This window comes from Centruroides sculpturatus, unplaced genomic scaffold (genome assembly GCF_000671375.1).
Source record: "Centruroides sculpturatus isolate CEXI.00-Female unplaced genomic scaffold, Cexi_2.0 scaffold7, whole genome shotgun sequence".
In the NCBI taxonomy this organism is placed as follows: domain Eukaryota; kingdom Metazoa; phylum Arthropoda; class Arachnida; order Scorpiones; family Buthidae; genus Centruroides; species Centruroides sculpturatus.
In genome coordinates this window covers 472,529-493,111 of record NW_019384510.1, presented here as the reverse complement: position 1 = coordinate 493,111, position 20,583 = coordinate 472,529, and the positions used below count along the sequence as shown (strand labels likewise).

General features: G+C 26.0%; 1 protein-coding gene across 1 annotated transcript in view; it reads left to right on the top strand.

Annotated features, from left to right (window-relative positions):
• The first annotated feature begins 5,428 nt into the window (after nt 1-5,428).
• LOC111622346 (protein disulfide-isomerase A5-like) overlaps nt 5,429-20,583 on the top strand; it is a 77,595-nt gene continuing 62,440 nt past the window's right edge. The window contains exons 1-6 of the mRNA XM_023364706.1: nt 5,429-5,583; nt 6,738-6,876; nt 9,777-9,867; nt 13,081-13,185; nt 17,433-17,478; nt 19,219-19,311. Coding sequence (XP_023220474.1) covers nt 5,572-5,583; nt 6,738-6,876; nt 9,777-9,867; nt 13,081-13,185; nt 17,433-17,478; nt 19,219-19,311 — 486 coding nt within the window. The 5' untranslated portion in view covers nt 5,429-5,571. The remainder of the gene's footprint in view (nt 5,584-6,737; nt 6,877-9,776; nt 9,868-13,080; nt 13,186-17,432; nt 17,479-19,218; nt 19,312-20,583) is intronic.

Below are 20,583 nucleotides of genomic sequence, written 5' to 3'. Positions count from 1 at the left end.
ACGTTCAATTTTAGCTGTGGTTCTTAGTAAAACAGAGGATGGCTTTTATAAACTTGATACTAAAACAGGTATTTTAAAACAATTGTATGCAAAATTTGAATTCAGTGTTTGCAAAAAGAGATTTTTAACGAAAGAAGATGGATGTCCCTGCTGTAGAAATATCTTTACGTCAAACAGCAATAAAACAATCCCTTAGGTACTGGGCAGGGTTTCAGAAAATGTGACTGCACATCTAAATGTACCACAAATAGGCGTGCTTGTCGCAAAACCATTTGCTATATAATTCAGTGTTACCAATCTTTAGATTGCACTAATAAGTAAGTACAATTTTATCATATGTTTGGCAAATTCATTTCCCTAATTGTGATAATATTTTAAACCGTTTGATTTTTGTATTAAAGTTTTTTTTAATTGATTGATGATTGATTCAATCAACTAATTTGTTGATTGTTTGATTGTATTAACTTGATTCTTTAGATATTGAAAATTAAATAAAGAACATTATGTTAATTTAAGCGTACAGAAACGTTGCTGTTGTTCCAGCAAAGATCTTATTTTAACTTTACAGAGTGCCTAGTAGGTAATTCGCAGATTACCTAGATAATCTGAAGATTACCTAGGTAATTTGAGAAATAGAATAATTTTAGCAGCTTTAACGGATCACCCTAGTTAATCTGCAGATTAGCTAGGTAATGTACACATTAACGGATTTCGAGCTTTAGCGGTAACAAACACACTAAAAGAAGGCGTCTCCCCTAGGCAGATCGCCCAAGTGTTGCGTTGTCATAACTAAACAAACAGTCTTTTCATGAAATTGACCAATCTGGTTGCGAAATCGAAGATGTTATTTCACTCTTCTTATACTGCCGATTTTAATCCTTTATTGAAGTGTTCTTTACTTTATAGATACGTTGTCATTAATTTTAAATGGTATCAAAAGGTAGGTGTCGAGTGTGGTATGCAGCTGAAAATGCATGTCTCTTAGAATAAGAGCGTTATCTCTTTCGTGAGACGAACCTAGACATTCCACAAACACATCCATGAATCATTATGCTCAGCATTACTCGCAAACATGGGCGTCTGCAGAAAATTTTATATGAAATATCGCTTATATTAGAGAGTATATACGAGACATGGGCAAATGCGGCTTTTTTGAGTTACACGCGGCTCTTGCTAAAAAGTGTTAATTTCTGCTTTTTATTATTATTTTTACAATTTTATTTCTACAGTTTTATGAAAATGTATTTATTAAAAACATTCAATATTTGTTTTATATTATATTTATATCATGTAATAAAATCGCGGTACAGAACTGCGGTACAGAATAAAAAAGTACAGAACTGCGGCTCCCATGCATTTTGCAAAACCTACGGTACATTTCGGCTCCCACTGAACTCTTGCTTGCCCACCCGTAGTATATACGATTTACGAATTTTCGTATACACTGTGTATACTTTTTTTAATACTCTTTCCGCTCTGTGGGCACTAAGAGTTAAGAGAACCTCTTTTTGAAAGTCCATTATGGGTTCGGCCAGGCCCACAATGGGGCTGCCGGGTGGTGAGGGATGGAGCCCGACATATCCGAACGGACCCCCAAAAATTCCTGGTGATTATTTGACCCGTCCGAATTCTATCCCAGGTCCCCAGAGCGGTAGGTTGCCACCTTGACCGCTCGGCCATCCGGCCCGTATATACTTTTCAAGAATACTCTTTAGGAGTACGATATTTCTATAAAAACACAGGGTTTACGACGGTTGTAATGTAACCGCTGTAAACATGACGATTTTTTTTTTCAGAGATTACTGAAACAAGGGCCAAAAGACTTACTGTTGCAATTCGTGTATGTCTTCACATTTCATATTTTTATAGGCAAATGTTTTCTACTGTTATAACAAAACAAGTTTTTCATCGCAGATTTCCTGACCAAATACGTCGGATAAAATGGAAGGCCAGAGAACTGAATAATCGAGACTATATCACATAAGATATGACAACTTTTCTACTTATGAGGATGTATTATGTATTATTTAAATAGTATTGTTTTAAATGAAATTTTAAATGAATATATTTCGTTATGGTTTTTAATTTTGTAGTTACAATTGTGCCATTAAAATGAAATTATTATTATTTTTTTCTTGCGAAATTTTAATACAACACTATGGCACTGATGTTAAACACGATATTGCACAAATAGTTACATAAAATTAAATTTTAATAGTAACTTATTTTACAGGTTTATAGTAATGAATCATTTAACATTAAATTCACAAAATATTTTTGTTGTATCGTATCTTAACATGGTTTGTATTTTATTACAAAATGATATAAAATAGTCTAAAATGTCGCTTATAAATACTTATGAATTTGAGAATTCAAGGTTATCAGTTATCACTCGACACATAACATATCTTAATCAGCAATAATCAGCATCTTAATCTTAATTCAATTGCATATTCACCCTAAGATACTAAATAATTTTTCTATAAAATCGGCAGAAAAAAAGAAAAACAAAATTAAAATAAAAAGATACTAGAATAAATATATATGTCCACTTATAAATTTTGTTGAATGTAAAAATTACATTTATCAATAGAAAAACTATTTCGATCGATTTCTTCATATGATGAAACATACATTATCAGTTTTACGTCAATAGCCCCAAGACGTGGCAGTAATCATGGCTTCTTCCATTCCAACAAGCATGACTTTTGGAGGCATCGGACCATTCATGCCTTTCTTAGTAAGATTCAATGGAAAACTTATTTTTTATTTTTGAATTTAATTTTTTTTTACTCTTAATGTATACAATGTTTACGTTTAGCATTGTCAAGGCGATAAGCGAAAACATACATATTGATAGAAATTCGTAAAATTATATTATTTACATCATTTTTAATTGAATATCTTACTGTCAACATATAAATAAAACAGGATTAGGTACACATTTTAAAAATATGGTGAAAAAATATAAAAAGTTCATATTTGGTTAATTTATTTTATTGTTTCGGTCTTTGGTTTAACGTCTCTTATCGAAATGGAATAATAAATAGTAAAATTTGTCATGCTATTACAGTTGTTAGTTATTTGCGTTATAAATACTAATAGTGCCGCAATTACTGGATTTTATATCCAAATATTTTATTGATAAACTGACCAAATTTTAATTTCATATTTTACTTTACATAAAAGGCAAGATAAAATATAAATTCCTAATATGGAAAAACTTGATAAATAAAACANCTGAATACTTTGTGGCTGAATATGCTTGAATATTGAATAATGCCAAATATTCAGTCCAATACAGATTATGTTTACTTAAAATATTTCTTTGCAAAATATATTTAAATTATTAAATATGTTAATATTTCTTATGTTAAATAGAAAAATATAAGTTTAGGAGATTAATTAATGTCTACAAATTTAATATTTTTTTCAAACTTAAGAAAAAGATAAATAGTTTGAGGTTTAATAACAATAAGAATTTACACACTTTTACTATTATAAATTTTATTTTGAAATTAATTTAAGGTTATAAAAAATATTTTTAACACTCATATTTATTTTTAAAGCTAATTCTTCTTGCTGTATTGCAATGCACTTCCCGAAAAATGGATAGTAAATCTCTAGTTGAAGTAGTAACAGATTTTAAGGATTTTAAGAAACTTCTGCGTACAAAAAATAATGTGATGGTATTATATAGTAAATCAGGTTTGTATAAAAATTCCATACATAATTATTTATAAATTATTTTCAAATGATACAGTGCTTGTTAGAATTAAGTTACCTCAATAACAGTGTTCATTTTATTCAAAAAATTTATTATATATTGATACATATATCTGTATCTGAAGGGTGATTCAAAAGCTTCCACACATAGGAAAAGAGTTTGTCTTACTATTGGTGCTCATTTATCATATCTTGTTATTTATTATAACAAGATATGATAAGCAAGCACCAATAATCTGAATATACGAATATTTTCTCCCACTGAATACACATATGAATATTTTCCTCCCACTCATGACAAATGTATGTTAGTACTGTACATCTGATGTTATGCAGCATGCATGTGTATGACAAGTGTGTAATGAAATTAAATCAATCATTAATATTTATATTACACTTAATATGCTTGAATTCAAGAGTAAATTTCATGTAATTCCTAAAATGTCATATTAGTTTATGTAAAAGAAAAAATTATATTACAGTTTAAAATAATCAAAAATCATGTTTGCTAGTACTTTTGTCTTTTCATTTAATTATTTTCAAATTGCTACAAGTTGTTAGAGTGATAAGTTTAAAAGAATAAATAAAAGAATAAATATTAATAAATTTAACTTTGTAATTTATTTTAATATTGTTTGAGTATTAAGCTCATTTAACAAAAGAAGTTTATATGGTAATAAAATATTTATATAAATTATTCATTAAACATATTTCTTACATACATTCGGAACTTATAACATTTTTTGACATTAAAATACTAATCTTTAACTTTAGCAAACAAATCTTAATATCAGAATGTTTTCAACATCTTAAAGGTCGTCTTCAGTGCTTCTAAATGGAATATCTTTTGAAAAGAACATCATTTTTCAGCATATACATTAGCTCAGATTTTTCAAACAAAGAATATTCCAGTAATGGACTGATTCAAATTCAGATACTGTATCTCGTAAAAAATTGTCTCCTTAGAAATAGCTTGTTCCAATGGAGAAATAACATCTCCATAAAAATTCAAATGTTACATAGTTCAATAAACACTGGTACAAAAATGAGTAGGATGAAATCAAAATGCAAAATAAATAAAATGAATAATAAATCAAAGCAAAGATAAAAAAAAAAAATAACTCGAATTAACTATGATTCAAATATAACTTCCATGCTGTGTAAATGATGTTAAGATCCTTAAAATTTCTGTTCGAAAACGTTTGTCTCAACTGTTAATTTAATATACTTGCTGGAATAAAAAAGATTGTTGTGTTGTTAATAAGATCCTTAAAATTGATGACCTCTGCTTTTCTTCCAGAAACATAAATTTTTAACTGTTTCAGAAATTTTAAATTGCATTTTTTCCTCTTACCAGACAAATTAAAGAGGCTTTGTTAAACAGACTCAATTCCAGGGGGTGTCAAAATTTTTTTGATTGAATTATTTATTTCTCAAAGTTGTGAATCTAGACTAAAAGTAAGTTAAAAATAGTAATTACAATGATGTGAGTTTTAATTTTTAAATTTACTTAATCAAAGTAATCAATATTTTTTCTAATTATAAAGATGTTAATCATTATCTGCTTAGTACAAGACTGAAATAGTTTCATAAAAAAAACTATATTATAATAGATTCAATAATATTAAGCATTGTCTTTAATTGATATTTATCATAGAGATATTTTCAATATTTGTATGAAAGTTGCCTTATTATAATGTTTTCTTAATCAGTAGTTGTTTAAATTGGAAATTAAATATGCTTGATAATGTTGCTTGATGATGATGATTATAATAAAATTTTTTGAGAATGCTGTAGAAATGAACAGTAACTAATCATAAAATTAAAGATTATGAGCAACAGATAATGATTTACTTGGTAAGTATCAAACAAGTAATGCATTACAGTTTTGGGTTTGTAGTATTATGATTCAGTAGATAACTATAGTAAACTATTTCTGTTTTATATTAAGAGATGAAAATTGCATAATCAAATTTGGTTTTTAAGATGAAATTTTCATTCTGGAGAAAAGCAATGTATTTTGGCAGATTTTAAATTAGTCTAAATGTAATAAATATAATGTTACAATTTCTGTTTCTGTCATTATATTATAATTTTACATGTCTGAAATAAATAATGCTTTTAGAAAAATTTTTAAGAATGTATCTAATTAATTTATCCAATAACATCTGAAATATGTATATGAGAAATGTGAGAAAGTAATTTTTTTTAAATTGATAGATTAACAAAATTAAATTTTGTCATATCATAACAAATATAAATTTTCTGTCTAGCTAGAGATTATATCTATAGTTATGAAAGTTACAAAAGAAAATAAATTTAATTTCAACTTTTTAAATTTAACTTACAATAGTTTAATATTATGTTTAAATTTGTTTTAAATACTTTACTGTCATTACAGTTCACTCTTGAATTGTGATTACAATATTAATAAATAATATTTGCTCAAGATCATTTAATAAAGTTATATTTATTTCAAAATGGAATAAATAATAATATTTTTAAATATCTGAAATTTTAAATATTTTTATTCTATTTTATGTTTTATTGTTTTTTCATTCTTTTTGCTCCCTAAACTAAAATTACATTATTCAACCAAATAGTTCAGCTTTCAGGAAGTATTTGGTCCAAATATTGAATATATTTTAGTATTCAGCCATAAAGTAAGTATTCAATGGTACACTGAATACTTTGTGGCTGAATATGCTTGAATATTGAATAATGCCAAATATTCAGTCCAATACAGATTATGTTTACTTAAAATATTTCTTTGCAAAATATATTTAAATTATTAAATATGTTAATATTTCTTATGTTAAATAGAAAAATATAAGTTTAGGAGATTAATTAATGTCTACAAATTTAATATTTTTTTCAAACTTAAGAAAAAGATAAATAGTTTGAGGTTTAATAACAATAAGAATTTACACACTTTTACTATTATAAATTTTATTTTGAAATTAATTTAAGGTTATAAAAAATATTTTTAACACTCATATTTATTTTTAAAGCTAATTCTTCTTGCTGTATTGCAATGCACTTCCCGAAAAATGGATAGTAAATCTCTAGTTGAAGTAGTAACAGATTTTAAGGATTTTAAGAAACTTCTGCGTACAAAAAATAATGTGATGGTATTATATAGTAAATCAGGTTTGTATAAAAATTCCATACATAATTATTTATAAATTATTTTCAAATGATACAGTGCTTGTTAGAATTAAGTTACCTCAATAACAGTGTTCATTTTATTCAAAAAATTTATTATATATTGATACATATATCTGTATCTGAAGGGTGATTCAAAAGCTTCCACACATAGGAAAAGAGTTTGTCTTACTATTGGTGCTCATTTATCATATCTTGTTATTTATTATAACAAGATATGATAAGCAAGCACCAATAATCTGAATATACGAATATTTTCTCCCACTGAATACACATATGAATATTTTCCTCCCACTCATGACAAATGTATGTTAGTACTGTACATCTGATGTTATGCAGCATGCATGTGTATGACAAGTGTGTTTCTTTAAGTAGTGTATTGTATATGGAAAATTTTGAATGACACTATACATTAATATCATTTGAAATAAATATCATATATTAATTAATATACATAAGTAATAAAGAAAGTGAAGATTATTTATCATAACTGATGATGATATGCAAAAACAACATTTTTTGAATAATTTATTGAATTATTTATATTAAAAAAAAAATAGAGAGGTAAATGAAAAACACACTAAAACAAAAGTATGTTATCATTTAACTTTTTACAAACATTTATTTTAAACTAATTACTTTAATCAAAACATTTCATGTATTGTTTTTGGACTTTTTTTAAATTTAAAAATTTGGTTTCACATTTATGAATGTTAATTTATTATTAAATTATTAAAGCTGAAAGCTTATACAGTAGAGCATTGATTATCCAAATATCAATCAACCGAAACATCAGTTAACCGAAAGTGTTCCAGTCAGCAAATTTAAATTTCTGCTAGTGCTGTGGCGCTGCAATCTTTGGCTATGTCTTGGGCTACTCCAATATTATTTTTGTTGGTGTGTGTGTTTTAGCTGACAGCATTGGTGCAATTATGAGAAGGTACTTAAAGACACACCAGAATTTGAACAAATTTCAACATGGATAGGTTAATATATTTCTTTGTACATAATTGGTTATCCAAAAAATCGATTATACGAACAACCCCAGTCCTGAATTGTTTTGGATAATTGATGCTCTACTGTATGTTATAAAGAAATTAATAGGGAAAAAATAATAAATAGGCTACAAAAACTGTTAGAAAAATTTTATTTAAATAAATATGGAATTGTAAGAAATTTACTTATAAAATATTAATTCAAAGACAAATGTCAATGTAATTTAAAATGAATTTAAACTAACAATAAACAAACAACAAAACAATTACAAGACATCTAAATATATATATATATATCAACATCCAAAAACCTGACATTTAAATGTTTTAATTCAAATTTCTTACAGTTATGCTTAGAAGATTGGTTGTTATGGTTATATTGTTAAACATAAGCTGCTAATTTCATCTATGAATTAAAAGAAATGAATAGTTTTTCAAAAAATTCAAAATATATTATTTTGGAAAAACATTATTTGAAGTGAAAAATTCAAGTTTGAACTGCTTATCCCTGAATGACTATAAATTGTTTGGAAAAAGAATAGAAATGCATTAAATCATGGAATGATTAATGATATAATTAAATGTTCACAATATGTAATTGTACAATAATGTTTTCATACAATGGCCTTGAAAATTTGATTGAAATATCTGGACAATAAATGCATAAATATAAAAAGTTTTGATAGAAAATAATATAAAAATCCCAGCACAGAAAATGAATAGGCAGAGAGTTTTGCTTTTTCTATATGATGCTGAAGAAAAATGTTAGTCCCATATAATTTATTTTCAATATATTCTAAAAATGATAGTGATAATTAAATATAAAAAAAACTTATACCACTAAATAAATATAGTTTCTGAATGATTGAAATTTGATAATTTATTTCTGTCTTCATTTTTTTTTATGTCCTCCTTTAGAAAAATATAAAACTTGAATATTTTTCACAAAAAATATTAAAATTTACTTCATAAAAATGTGTATATTTACTTATTTATTTTAAAATGCTATCATTTTCTTAATTTTTTTAACTATAAATATTTTTAAATACTACTTTAAAAATATAATTTTAATGTATAAATGATAATTTATTTTGATAAGCATTGCACATTGCTTATGAATCACTCAATAGTTAGCAATAATTTATGCAAATTAATTTAAAGTAAAAATATTGTTTCATATTGTTAAGAGATCCATTAAAAACAAAACATAATTGAAAATGTTTTATTATAGTTTATATATGATATATTCAAAAAGTTCTTAATTTTATCAGGTATAATATAGAATTAAGCTAAATAAAATTTAATAAGAATTAAATTAAAACAACACAAAATTGAAAGTAACGTGTTATTATTTAAGTTTATTCTGCATATAAACAATATATAGATGAAACTTTTAATTCAGATATAATATATTCTAGAATTTTATTGCAAAAACCAAATCAGGAAAATTTTCATTCACATTGCTGAAAATTGTTGGTTACTGTACTATCAAACTCTGGAAATTTAAACTTGTAAATTATTATATTTTTACACAGATTTGTTCCAAACTGGCCATTAAATTTCAAACTTCAAATTCAAAGTGAAGTTCAAAATTTAATGGCCAGCTTGGAACAAATATACATACAAGCCTGAGGAAGAGCCCAGAAGGGGCATCAAAAACATTCACAATAATAGAATATAAACAATCCGGTTATTTGGTTTAAGTAAGTCAATTTTATATTCAACACGGTGTGTTAGGAAATTAAATACCCCTTTCACTAACATATAGTATTTACATGCCTCTTTGTATAACGTCTTCAAATTTTCCAGCCTTAGTTTTTTATGTTTATTTATTCTAGTTTTTAGAAAATATATTTGATCTGTAATTCAAATATAGTTTATTTTTTACAGCTAAAGATTCTGCAGATATATTGAAGTTATATACAGTTGTTGCAGAAGAAATAAAAGGACAAGCAACATTAGCTTATATAGATTGTGGAGGGTAAGCAAATTGTTTATATTTAATGTTTTATAATTGTGAAATAACAAAAGAAAATTTCTTAGTTATATTTTAAATATTCTTAGTTAAAATTAGTTAGTTAGTCAGTTAGTAAAAGTTCTTATTAAATTAGTTATATTTAATTATTTACATTATTTGCTTTTTTATTTCCATTACAGTATTTTAAGTTCTGAGAGTTGATTTGTTATATCAACTACTATCTCAACACTTTTTGTTTAATGAACAAATGATAAGGCTAGATTAACTATTGGGCCAGAATTGGCCAATTAATATCTGTGAAATTAATTGGCCAATTTAATTTTTAAATTAAATACAAGATGGTGATATAATCACTTACACATTTAGTCCAAATAATATACTATCTACATAATTCATTTAATCATTAGAATAATTCAGGCTTAATTGTCTATATGTCAGGCTTAATAATTTCATTTAAAAAATGAAATTATTTAAATAATTTCATTTTTTAAATGAATTATGTAGATAGTATATTATTTGGACATTTATAACAATTCATTCCACAAACCAATGAATTATAATACTTTTTAATGAAATATTTACATATTCAACAGTGAAAAATTGATATACACTATTTTTGTAAACACATTTTATAATTTACGAAGTCAAAATTTCACTTTAAATTAAATGACACGATTTTGTTTAAAAATTATATAAAGTTGTCCTTCATTAATTTGAAGTTCAAGGGAAGTGCAAAATAATTTCAAATTATCCAAAATTCAAATTAACCAATTTCGTTAATAATTATGAAGTACTACAAATACAGTGTACTTAACTTCAATTGTCACATTTACTTGATAAGCTTAATTCACAATGATAGTGAATTGCTGGCAAAAGGAAAAAAGAGTTATAACTGATCACACACTACATTATTTTTGATGAATTTTACCATTTCATAAATTTCTTAGAAGTTCAGAACTGTTGAACTTTTTTGTTAGTGAAAAACATAGTGTCATTTGTTGTTCAGTGTTTCTAATGGTCTTTAAGATGGTTACAAAATCATCACACGACAGAGTAGACATAAAAAATAGCATGATATTCTTGCAATGCATATCTTTTAAACTATTCTCTCATTTAACATTCTTTTCTTTTTAACATATCATTCATTTTTTGTAACAAATATGCAACAGTGGTTAAAAACAGAATGTCCAAAGTGTTTTGTTTTTACTAATAATGTTTCTCTTTTGCTTGTAAGTGAATGATCAAAATTCACAATCACTTTTCACTTTTTGCAGTCTAGACCAGTTTTATGTTCATTTTTCACTTTTTGTATTTGCTTTTTCCTATTTGTCTAGTGTGAACTAAGTTTGAATTTCCAAACTATAGTAATTTTTTAAATATAAAGCTATTCCAGCTTTAAATTATCCAAAAATTAGAAAAAAAAATTTGAATTAAACAAGTAATTTGTTTGAAATTGCTTCTCGTGATGCCAAAAACTTTAAAAAAAAATACTAATACTGTCTATCAGTGTTGTTATTTTTTACTTGAAACGTTATTCTATGCCTGAAGAAGACAATCGGAATTTGTTGAAAGTACTTGTAGTATTGTTTCAAGTAAAAAACAAGTAATTTGTACATTACATTTAATGGGAATTTGTAAAATTCAAATTATCTAAAAATTAAAATTTACGAAGTTAAAATTAACAAAGTTCAACTGTATTTAATTACACTATCTTACATGTGATTTCTTATTAATTCAAATGGCTACATTTAAAAAATCAGCAAGAAAATGTCATATTTTGTCACAGTTTACAGATACTATAGCCCTATTATATCAGATATCTGTGCATTTATCAATGTAAAGTACTGTAGATGATGTAACACCACCAGTATTAGGAATTAAGACCACAGGATGTATTTTCAGTGAAATAAAACAACCAGCTGAAACTTGAAACTGACATGCCATGTTCCTAAGCTGAATTTATTGTCTAAAACACTTTAAGCCAGAATTGAGCTTTGTGGCTAGGTTTTGGAACAGTTTGTTGAGACATTTGAATAAAATAATATAATACAAAAGAGTAAAATAATACTCAAAAAACTTTTAAAACACAAGTTAAAATGTGTCACTATACTAGTATCAATTAATAGGATAGTTATACAATAAAGTGTATTGTTTGAAACAAGGGAGTGAGTGCATCTTAAAATTAACTTTCCTCATTTTTGCAGTAATGGTTGCCAGATCTCATTAACTACAACACCAATATTTAAATTCATTCTATTTTATGTTACAAATTTAATGAATTTTTGGTATTCATAAAGTTTCCTTTTGATGATTTTTTTTCTTTTTTCAGAATTTTGACATTGCTAAGTAAGATTTTGCATTCTGCATGATTGCATTGTGTTGCAATCACTGAGTTGAGATAATTATATCTAACTGCATATAAATACTCTCTGATTTTCATTTTTAATGTTCTACCAGTTTCTCTTAAGGCACATAATGGTATTTAGATAACAACTGCAAGTAAAAGTATAAATTGTTGTGTAACATGATGTATATTTCTACTTTATTAATTTCATTTATCTAAAAAATTGTGTTATATATGATATATTCAAAAAGTTCTTAATTTTATCAGGTATAATATAGAATTAAGCTAAATAAAATTTAATAAGAATTAAATTAAAACAACACAAAATTGAAAGTAACGTGTTATTATTTAAGTTTATTCTGCATATAAACAATGTATAGATGAAACTTTTAATTCAGATATAATATATTCTAGAATTTTATTGCAAAAACCAAATCAGGAAAATTTTCATTCACATTGCTGAAAATTGTTGGTTACTGTACTATCAAACTCTGGAAATTTAAACTTGTAAATTATTATATTTTTACACAGATTTGTTCCAAACTGGCCATTAAATTTCAAACTTCAAATTCAAAGTGAAGTTCAAAATTTAATGGCCAGCTTGGAACAAATATACATACAAGCCTGAGGAAGAGCCCAGAAGGGGCATCAAAAACATTCACAATAATAGAATATAAACAATCCGGTTATTTGGTTTAAGTAAGTCAATTTTATATTCAACACGGTGTGTTAGGAAATTAAATACCCCTTTCACTAACATATAGTATTTACATGCCTCTTTGTATAACGTCTTCAAATTTTCCAGCCTTAGTTTTTTATGTTTATTTATTCTAGTTTTTAGAAAATATATTTGATCTGTAATTCAAATATAGTTTATTTTTTACAGCTAAAGATTCTGCAGATATATTGAAGTTATATACAGTTGTTGCAGAAGAAATAAAAGGACAAGCAACATTAGCTTATATAGATTGTGGAGGGTAAGCAAATTGTTTATATTTAATGTTTTATAATTGTGAAATAACAAAAGAAAATTTCTTAGTTATATTTTAAATATTCTTAGTTAAAATTAGTTAGTTAGTCAGTTAGTAAAAGTTCTTATTAAATTAGTTATATTTAATTATTTACATTATTTGCTTTTTTATTTCCATTACAGTATTTTAAGTTCTGAGAGTTGATTTGTTATATCAACTACTATCTCAACACTTTTTGTTTAATGAACAAATGATAAGGCTAGATTAACTATTGGGCCAGAATTGGCCAATTAATATCTGTGAAATTAATTGGCCAATTTAATTTTTAAATTAAATACAAGATGGTGATATAATCACTTACACATTTAGTCCAAATAATATACTATCTACATAATTCATTTAATCATTAGAATAATTCAGGCTTAATTGTCTATATGTCAGCCTTNATTTTTATTATATTAAAATAAAAATATTTTTTAAAAAATTTTCTATGCAATTTGTATTTTATAACAAATATTGTATTCTATATAATTTTGTTTGTCTTTTAATGTTAGCCCATAATCATACTTAATATTAGAGACTTTTATGAAGAATTATGAAAAATTATTTTACATAGCACAGATTTGAGAAATCAAAAATAAACAAAAAATACAGTCAAAAACAGCAAATTATAAATAATAATCATTAATGTATTCATTTATATATACTATACATCAGAAATTCAAAAAGATATTTTAATATCAGAAATTGAGGAACATAATGTAGTATTAATATTAAGGAAAGACACATTGACTTTATTTTTCAGAAAAGAATGTTTGACAGAGAAGTAATTCTCTGCTTTCATTCTTTCAAGCAGAGAATTATTTCTTATTGCTTTATCTGAGACTTTTTCTCTCAGATAAAACAATTTGAGGCAATAATAAAGAGGCAATTCAATCATAATTTTTTATCAATTATAAAATCAAAGAATTGTGTACACTGATATATTCAAATATCTTAAAAGATCAGCAAGAAAAATGTTATCTGCTAAGAGAAAAATAGTATATAGTATGTAAGGCCTATAAGGAGAAGTAGTGTATAGTAGATAGTTTATTGGTTCCTATGTTATAGAATCAAAATAGGTATAGGCAGTGCTTTTTTTTTGGGAAAAATAGGTAGTGGAATGCTCATCTCATTACTAAAAATATATTACATGCATAGTACACAAGCAGGAGCAGGACCATCTTAATAATTTTGTTGCCAATCTTATGCTCAACAGAGAGATTCAACACAGACCAAACATCAAATTTTCAAAAGTTCTCTTAAAACTTTTAAAATATATCGAAAAATGGTGGTGGAATGCCGTTTCATTGTGTTCTATGACAAAAAAAGCACTGGGTATAGTATGTGTGTAATGGAAACTGACTTTTTTCTTGTTCTTTATTCATTCATGTTGCTAATATTTTGCCTATTTTCTTTGGGATGATGTAAAGCTTTTTGCTGCTATGATAATAAAATAAACAATGAACAGTTGAAAAAGAAAATTTGAATAAATTAAAAATTTAACTTAAATTTTGAAGAAAAAAATTACAGAAATATATTAATTACATCTACTTGTCAAAAATGAATGGCTTTTTAAATTTAAGTTCAATTTTTAATTTATTTAAATTTTTTCCTGACTAGTCAATGTTTTTTTATCATCATAGCAGTATCAAGCTCTGAAGAATCCTGAAAAGACAGGCAAAATGTTAGCAAGGTGAGCTGAATGAATAAAGAACAAGCAAAATAGTTTGAAATTCCATTTACTCATACCCTACACAACTAAAAATATGGACATAATCATATTCATGTAGATTATAAAATGCTAGTGAATTTTATCACTAAAGTAATATGCTACATATTATGCCATTGGAGCAGCTGATGCCAGTCTAGTGGCATTTGATCTTGAACACAATACACAGTCACATTTGCAGAAAGGATCATCATTCATATAATGGAAATCAAGCAAAATGTATTCTCAGAATTATCTGAGAATACCATGCAAAATAAATACTATTAATTTATATTTTAATTAGCACCTTCAAAATTTTGAGTGGAGAACTTGAATACCAAGAGTAATGAATTCACTGAATTTCAGATAAAAATAATGAATATCTATAATAATTCTGATAAAACTGGAATATTTACAATAAATAATACACCTTTAATTTTCCAGCATATGTCCTATATTTTAAACTAATACTTTCATCAGAATACATTCAAAATTTAAACAAATACATATTCTTTCACACAGATCAATTAACACCTCTTTGTGAATATAACTGAAATCATTTTAACACATCTATGAGAATACCTTTAAAAAATATTTTTACACATCTACAGTATGTAAATACATTTTTTTAAAATTATTCACATAGATGTGTGAAAACTTTTTGTTTATTGAAAATTCATAAAAATCCTTAAATAAGCAACATAAAAAGAAATAAAATCAGACTGATTTACTTAGTTTTTTAAAAACAAGAAATAATGATAACAATTCCAAAACAATAGAACCACAGATTTTAAACCAAGATATCAAAGTTCTTGCCAGTAACCTTGTTCAAGACAGAACAAGGTTTATTTATATGAGGGGGGTTTGCCCACCAGTTTTTGTTGATCACCTGGCAAAAAAATTCTGGAGAGAACAGTATCATTTTTATTCACTTTTTACTTGCATGTCTCCACAGTACAGGAAATATTGTCTTTTCCTAGTAGTAGTCACTCCTGACAGAAATTCACCATTCTTTATATTAGCTCTCATTCAGCTGCTTACTTCTCTATTTGTGAGTACATTCAAAGGCATTCTGGCACTGGTGAATGTTTTCACCTTATTGATCCATATGTTCTTTTTATTATTCATTCAATTAACATTTGAGAAAGTTATAATAATAAGAACACACCTGAATTCTATTTGCCAAGTTTTTTCTTTTTATTTCAAACGTTTTCAACCTATTTGGTTAAGCCAAATAGGCTGAAAACTTGGCAAATAGATTATAATTTTTCAACCTATTTGGTTAAGCCAAATAGGCTGAAAACGTTTGAAATAAAAAGAAAAACTCAGCAAATAGACTTCAGGTGTGCCGTTATTATTATAATGAATATTGCTGAGAAGGAGCTAGATAATTTGAGAAAGTGTTTCAATTGCTTTACTGCCTTCATTATTTTGTTTTGTTTATATTTACTACTGGAGTTTATTTTATGCTTCCTTGGTGTATTTTATGTCATTTACATAAAGTCTAGTCTATATAAAATTTATGAAGATTACTATTTTCTAATATATATGTTAAAGTCCTGCCAGATGGAATCAATACATTCCAAGATCCTTAGTGTAAACAGAAATTCACATAAAATAGTGAGCTCTATTAATTAAGTACAGGTAACCCCCGTATAACACGGTAGTTACGTTCCAAAAAATTGCCGTGTTATGCGAAACAAAGAACTAGTACGAAAAGGAGGGTAAGGTTCCAAAAATTAAAAAACATGCTACTATATTTTCATAATTAAGATAAATATCTTTATTAAAATTTTCTTAAGTGATACATATTAATATAAGCAATGTTTTCTTTGTCATCACTAAAAGCACTATTAACCGAGAGCGTTTTATTTTTGGCAAGTTATCGTTATCCTCTGAGCATTTTTCTGCATTATTTTCAGATTCATGCTTTACCTTTTGCAAAAAGTGTATGTAATTTTAGATTGCTTGCTTCTAGTTAAAAGATCTTTATAAATTTCCTTATATGGTGCTAAGCACTTATGGAATAAGGGAAAAACATCTGGCAACACCAGAAGCAGAAGCGTCGAGATCTGGCAAAATTGAAACAATTTTCGCGAAGGACCATGTGTATGAAGACGAGAAAAGAAAATTTACACACTGAAGTACTAATAGTTCACGAAAATAATAATTTTCGTGAACTATTAGTACTTAAGTATATAAAAATTTATTACATTTCATGTTGTACGAGGGTTTTACCCATTTCTCGAACCGTGTCAGAGTGAATCCGTGCTATAAAAGTATCGTGTTATACGGGGGATGGTACCAATTCTCGAACCGTGTTAGAGCGAATCCGTGCTATAGAAGTGCCGTGTTATACGGGGGTTACCTGTATTTTCTATAGTAACTTTTGTTTACAAATGTAATTTAACTAATATCATATATCTTTATTTATTTTTATTTAAAAATATTTACATTGAATATAAGTATTCATGAAAATAATTTAATATTTAAATATTTTTAGCAATGGTGAATTTCATAAAGATTATGACAGAAAGGAAACAATTCAGGTTAGTTAAATGAATTTAAAATTTTTAAATATACAGTTATCTTTAATTGAATATTTGGATGAATTCTAAAATATGTATAACTAACAGATAAGCCCAGCATTGCCCAGACAAAAAATAACAAACATTAAGATTATTAGCTTATTGATTTATATAACTACAAAGGTTATCTTATGTAAGGGTTTATCAAATGGAGTGACCAATCTAACTCATTTGAAAAATTTTTTAAATTGTTGTACAATAGAGGAATAAAACATTTTTAATTTAAAATATGTTAGATTACTCACTCAGTGTGATAAATCCTTATGTAAGATAGCCTTTGTAGTTATATAAATCAAACATATAGTGAACAAACAAACATCCTCATTTATATACATATATATAAAATACATTAAGTTTATATATGATCATTTTTATGAGAGATTAGAATTAGATATTGATGATTAATATTAAAAGTATTTAAGAAAATTAAATAATTATTGTAATGTAATCATGTGAAATCTGTAGTTTTCTGTTGTATGTTTTCATAATAATTTAATAGTAGTACGGTGGAGCCTAGTTAACTTGAATCAGTTTGAAAAAATTGGACATCAGGTTAAAAAGTTTCAAGTTATAGCAAAAATTAAGATTTTGTGCATTGGTTTATTGGTGATCCATAATAAAATATCCATACAATATTTTCATGGGAGAATTATTATGTAGAATTGTCATGTCAATGTAAACCTCTTGATGTTGTCCAGAAATTCAAAAACACTAAACTGAATGGTTAAATAATCTCCTGAGAATTGCCTTTCTGACTAGTTGATTTATTCACTCCTAAGTGCTTAGTAAGGATTTTTAATTGTGATATTTCACACCTAGAACTGATCGGTTTTATTATTTTTTATCACAAACATATCATTCTCTATGATTGTTATATATTTAAATATTGTTGCAAAGGTTAAAATTTTTACAGACTATAATCGTTTTTTTAAATTAATCTATCAAAAATTCATTTATTTATTATGTCAGCTAGTCAGAGAAATCCATCAGAAATCAAATAAAACAAAATAATGTTAAAAAAAAAAAGCAGGTTTAAATGACACAGTATCTAGGTCACATGCTTTCTGGAAGCCACCACCTCGCTGTTGTCACAAGATACAATGTTTATTTTCATTGTATGTGGTTCCCATGCTTCGTAGAAAGTTTCTGATTGGTTTATTTAATAGATAAACATAAATTATTTTATTTAAATTAAAATTTTGGAGAGTTTATGAAATATTGCATCAAAACCCCCATTCATAATAAACAGTTCAATGAATTTGAGTTAATTAGTTTGAGTTATTTCATTTTAGTAAACTAGGTTCCATTGTAGTTAGAAATATTTTCTGTAATTGATGAAATTAACGTTAGGAGCTATTTTATTTAATTATTACTCTTTATAATGATTAAATTTCAGTAAAGAATTCTGTACATTGACAAGTAGGATTTTTTGATAAAACCTTACATATTTATTATTAAAGAGATATATATTTTTATTTATTAAGTGAATAATTTAATCATAATTTACACTTAAAATATAATCTCAAATTTAAAGTTTTAGAAGCCAAAAATATATTTTTAATGAATATAGACATTTTCAGTTCATCTTCTAGTGGAACTGCTTTAACTATATTGGATATACAAAATAAGCATTTAAGCATAAAATTAAAAATTATAAAAATAAATTAACTGAACTAAAACTAATTTTCTTTTTTTGTGCAGTCAATGGTAAATTTTTTAAAAGATCCATCAGGCGATATGCCATGGGAAGAGGATGAAACAGCAAAAGATATAATTCATGTATCAGATGCAAATGTAAGTTGAATATTATAAAATACAAAATATTAGTTATTAAATGATTTTTGTTTATAATTGATTAATCTGATATTATACAGACATACCATTTGTAAACTAATATGTTTGATTGCAGGCATTACTGTAAGGCAAATATTGCCTTAAAGTAAAAAATGGCTTTTTTTTTCATTTGCAAGTGCATATAAAAGTCTAAAACATTTATTCAATGCACAGTAGCAATAAGCCTGAAAAACACTGCAAAAATAAAAATATTCAAAACCCCATGAAAATAAAGTACTAAAAATAATAAACAAGAATACAATTGAAAAGTATCATATTAGCAAAGCATTGTAGTGTGAATCATCTTCAGGCTAGGTATTCAATATATCAATATATTGGGTTGTTCAGTTTTTTTATTACTAGAGGAATTAGATGTATTTTTACCAGCCAATTTCATTTTAAACCAAATTTTCGTTATATATTTTGACAGCTGACATTTAAAGGCTTATTTGTAAAAACTATTGTTTGATTCTATACAATTTTTTTTTTTTGGTGTTCCATCAAATATGGAAAATCGAAAGCATCATTTTTGGCATATTTTGCTTTTTTATTACTAAAAAATCAAAATGCTGTTCAAGCAAGAAAAAAATTGTGGTACATGTATGGAGAAGATGTGTTGAGAGAAAGACAGTGCCAAAACTGGTTTACAAAATTTTGTTCTGCAATTTCAATATTGAAGATGAACCACCTTCTGGATGGCCAGTTGAAACCAGTGAAAACAAAATAAAGGTACTGATTGAAGCAAACTGCCGGAAACAACATGTGAAATCACTAAGAGATTAAATTTGTTGAATTGAACCGTTTGTGATTACTTGAAACAAATTGGTTTCATTTCGAAGCTTGATATATGGGTTCCACATGTTCTTAAAGAGAGATGCTCTCTTTGTTGGGATTTTAAGGAATTTTTTTTTTTTTTTTGGGCTTTTACCAGACAATTTAATAATTGATTCGAAAGTGTACTACCATCAAGTAAACAAATTGAGTGATATCATCAAACAGAGAAGGCCAGAATTGATCAACAAAACAGGTGTAGTGTTTTACCATGATAATGCCAAATTTCACACAAGTTTGGTAACTCGTCAGAAACTGTTATAGCTTAGATGGGACATGCTATCACACCAACCATATTCGCCAGATCAAGCACACTCAGATTATTACTTGTTCCGGTCTATACAAATTTTTTTAACTGTAAGACATTTACTTGAAATGACAATGTCAAAAATCACTTGGATC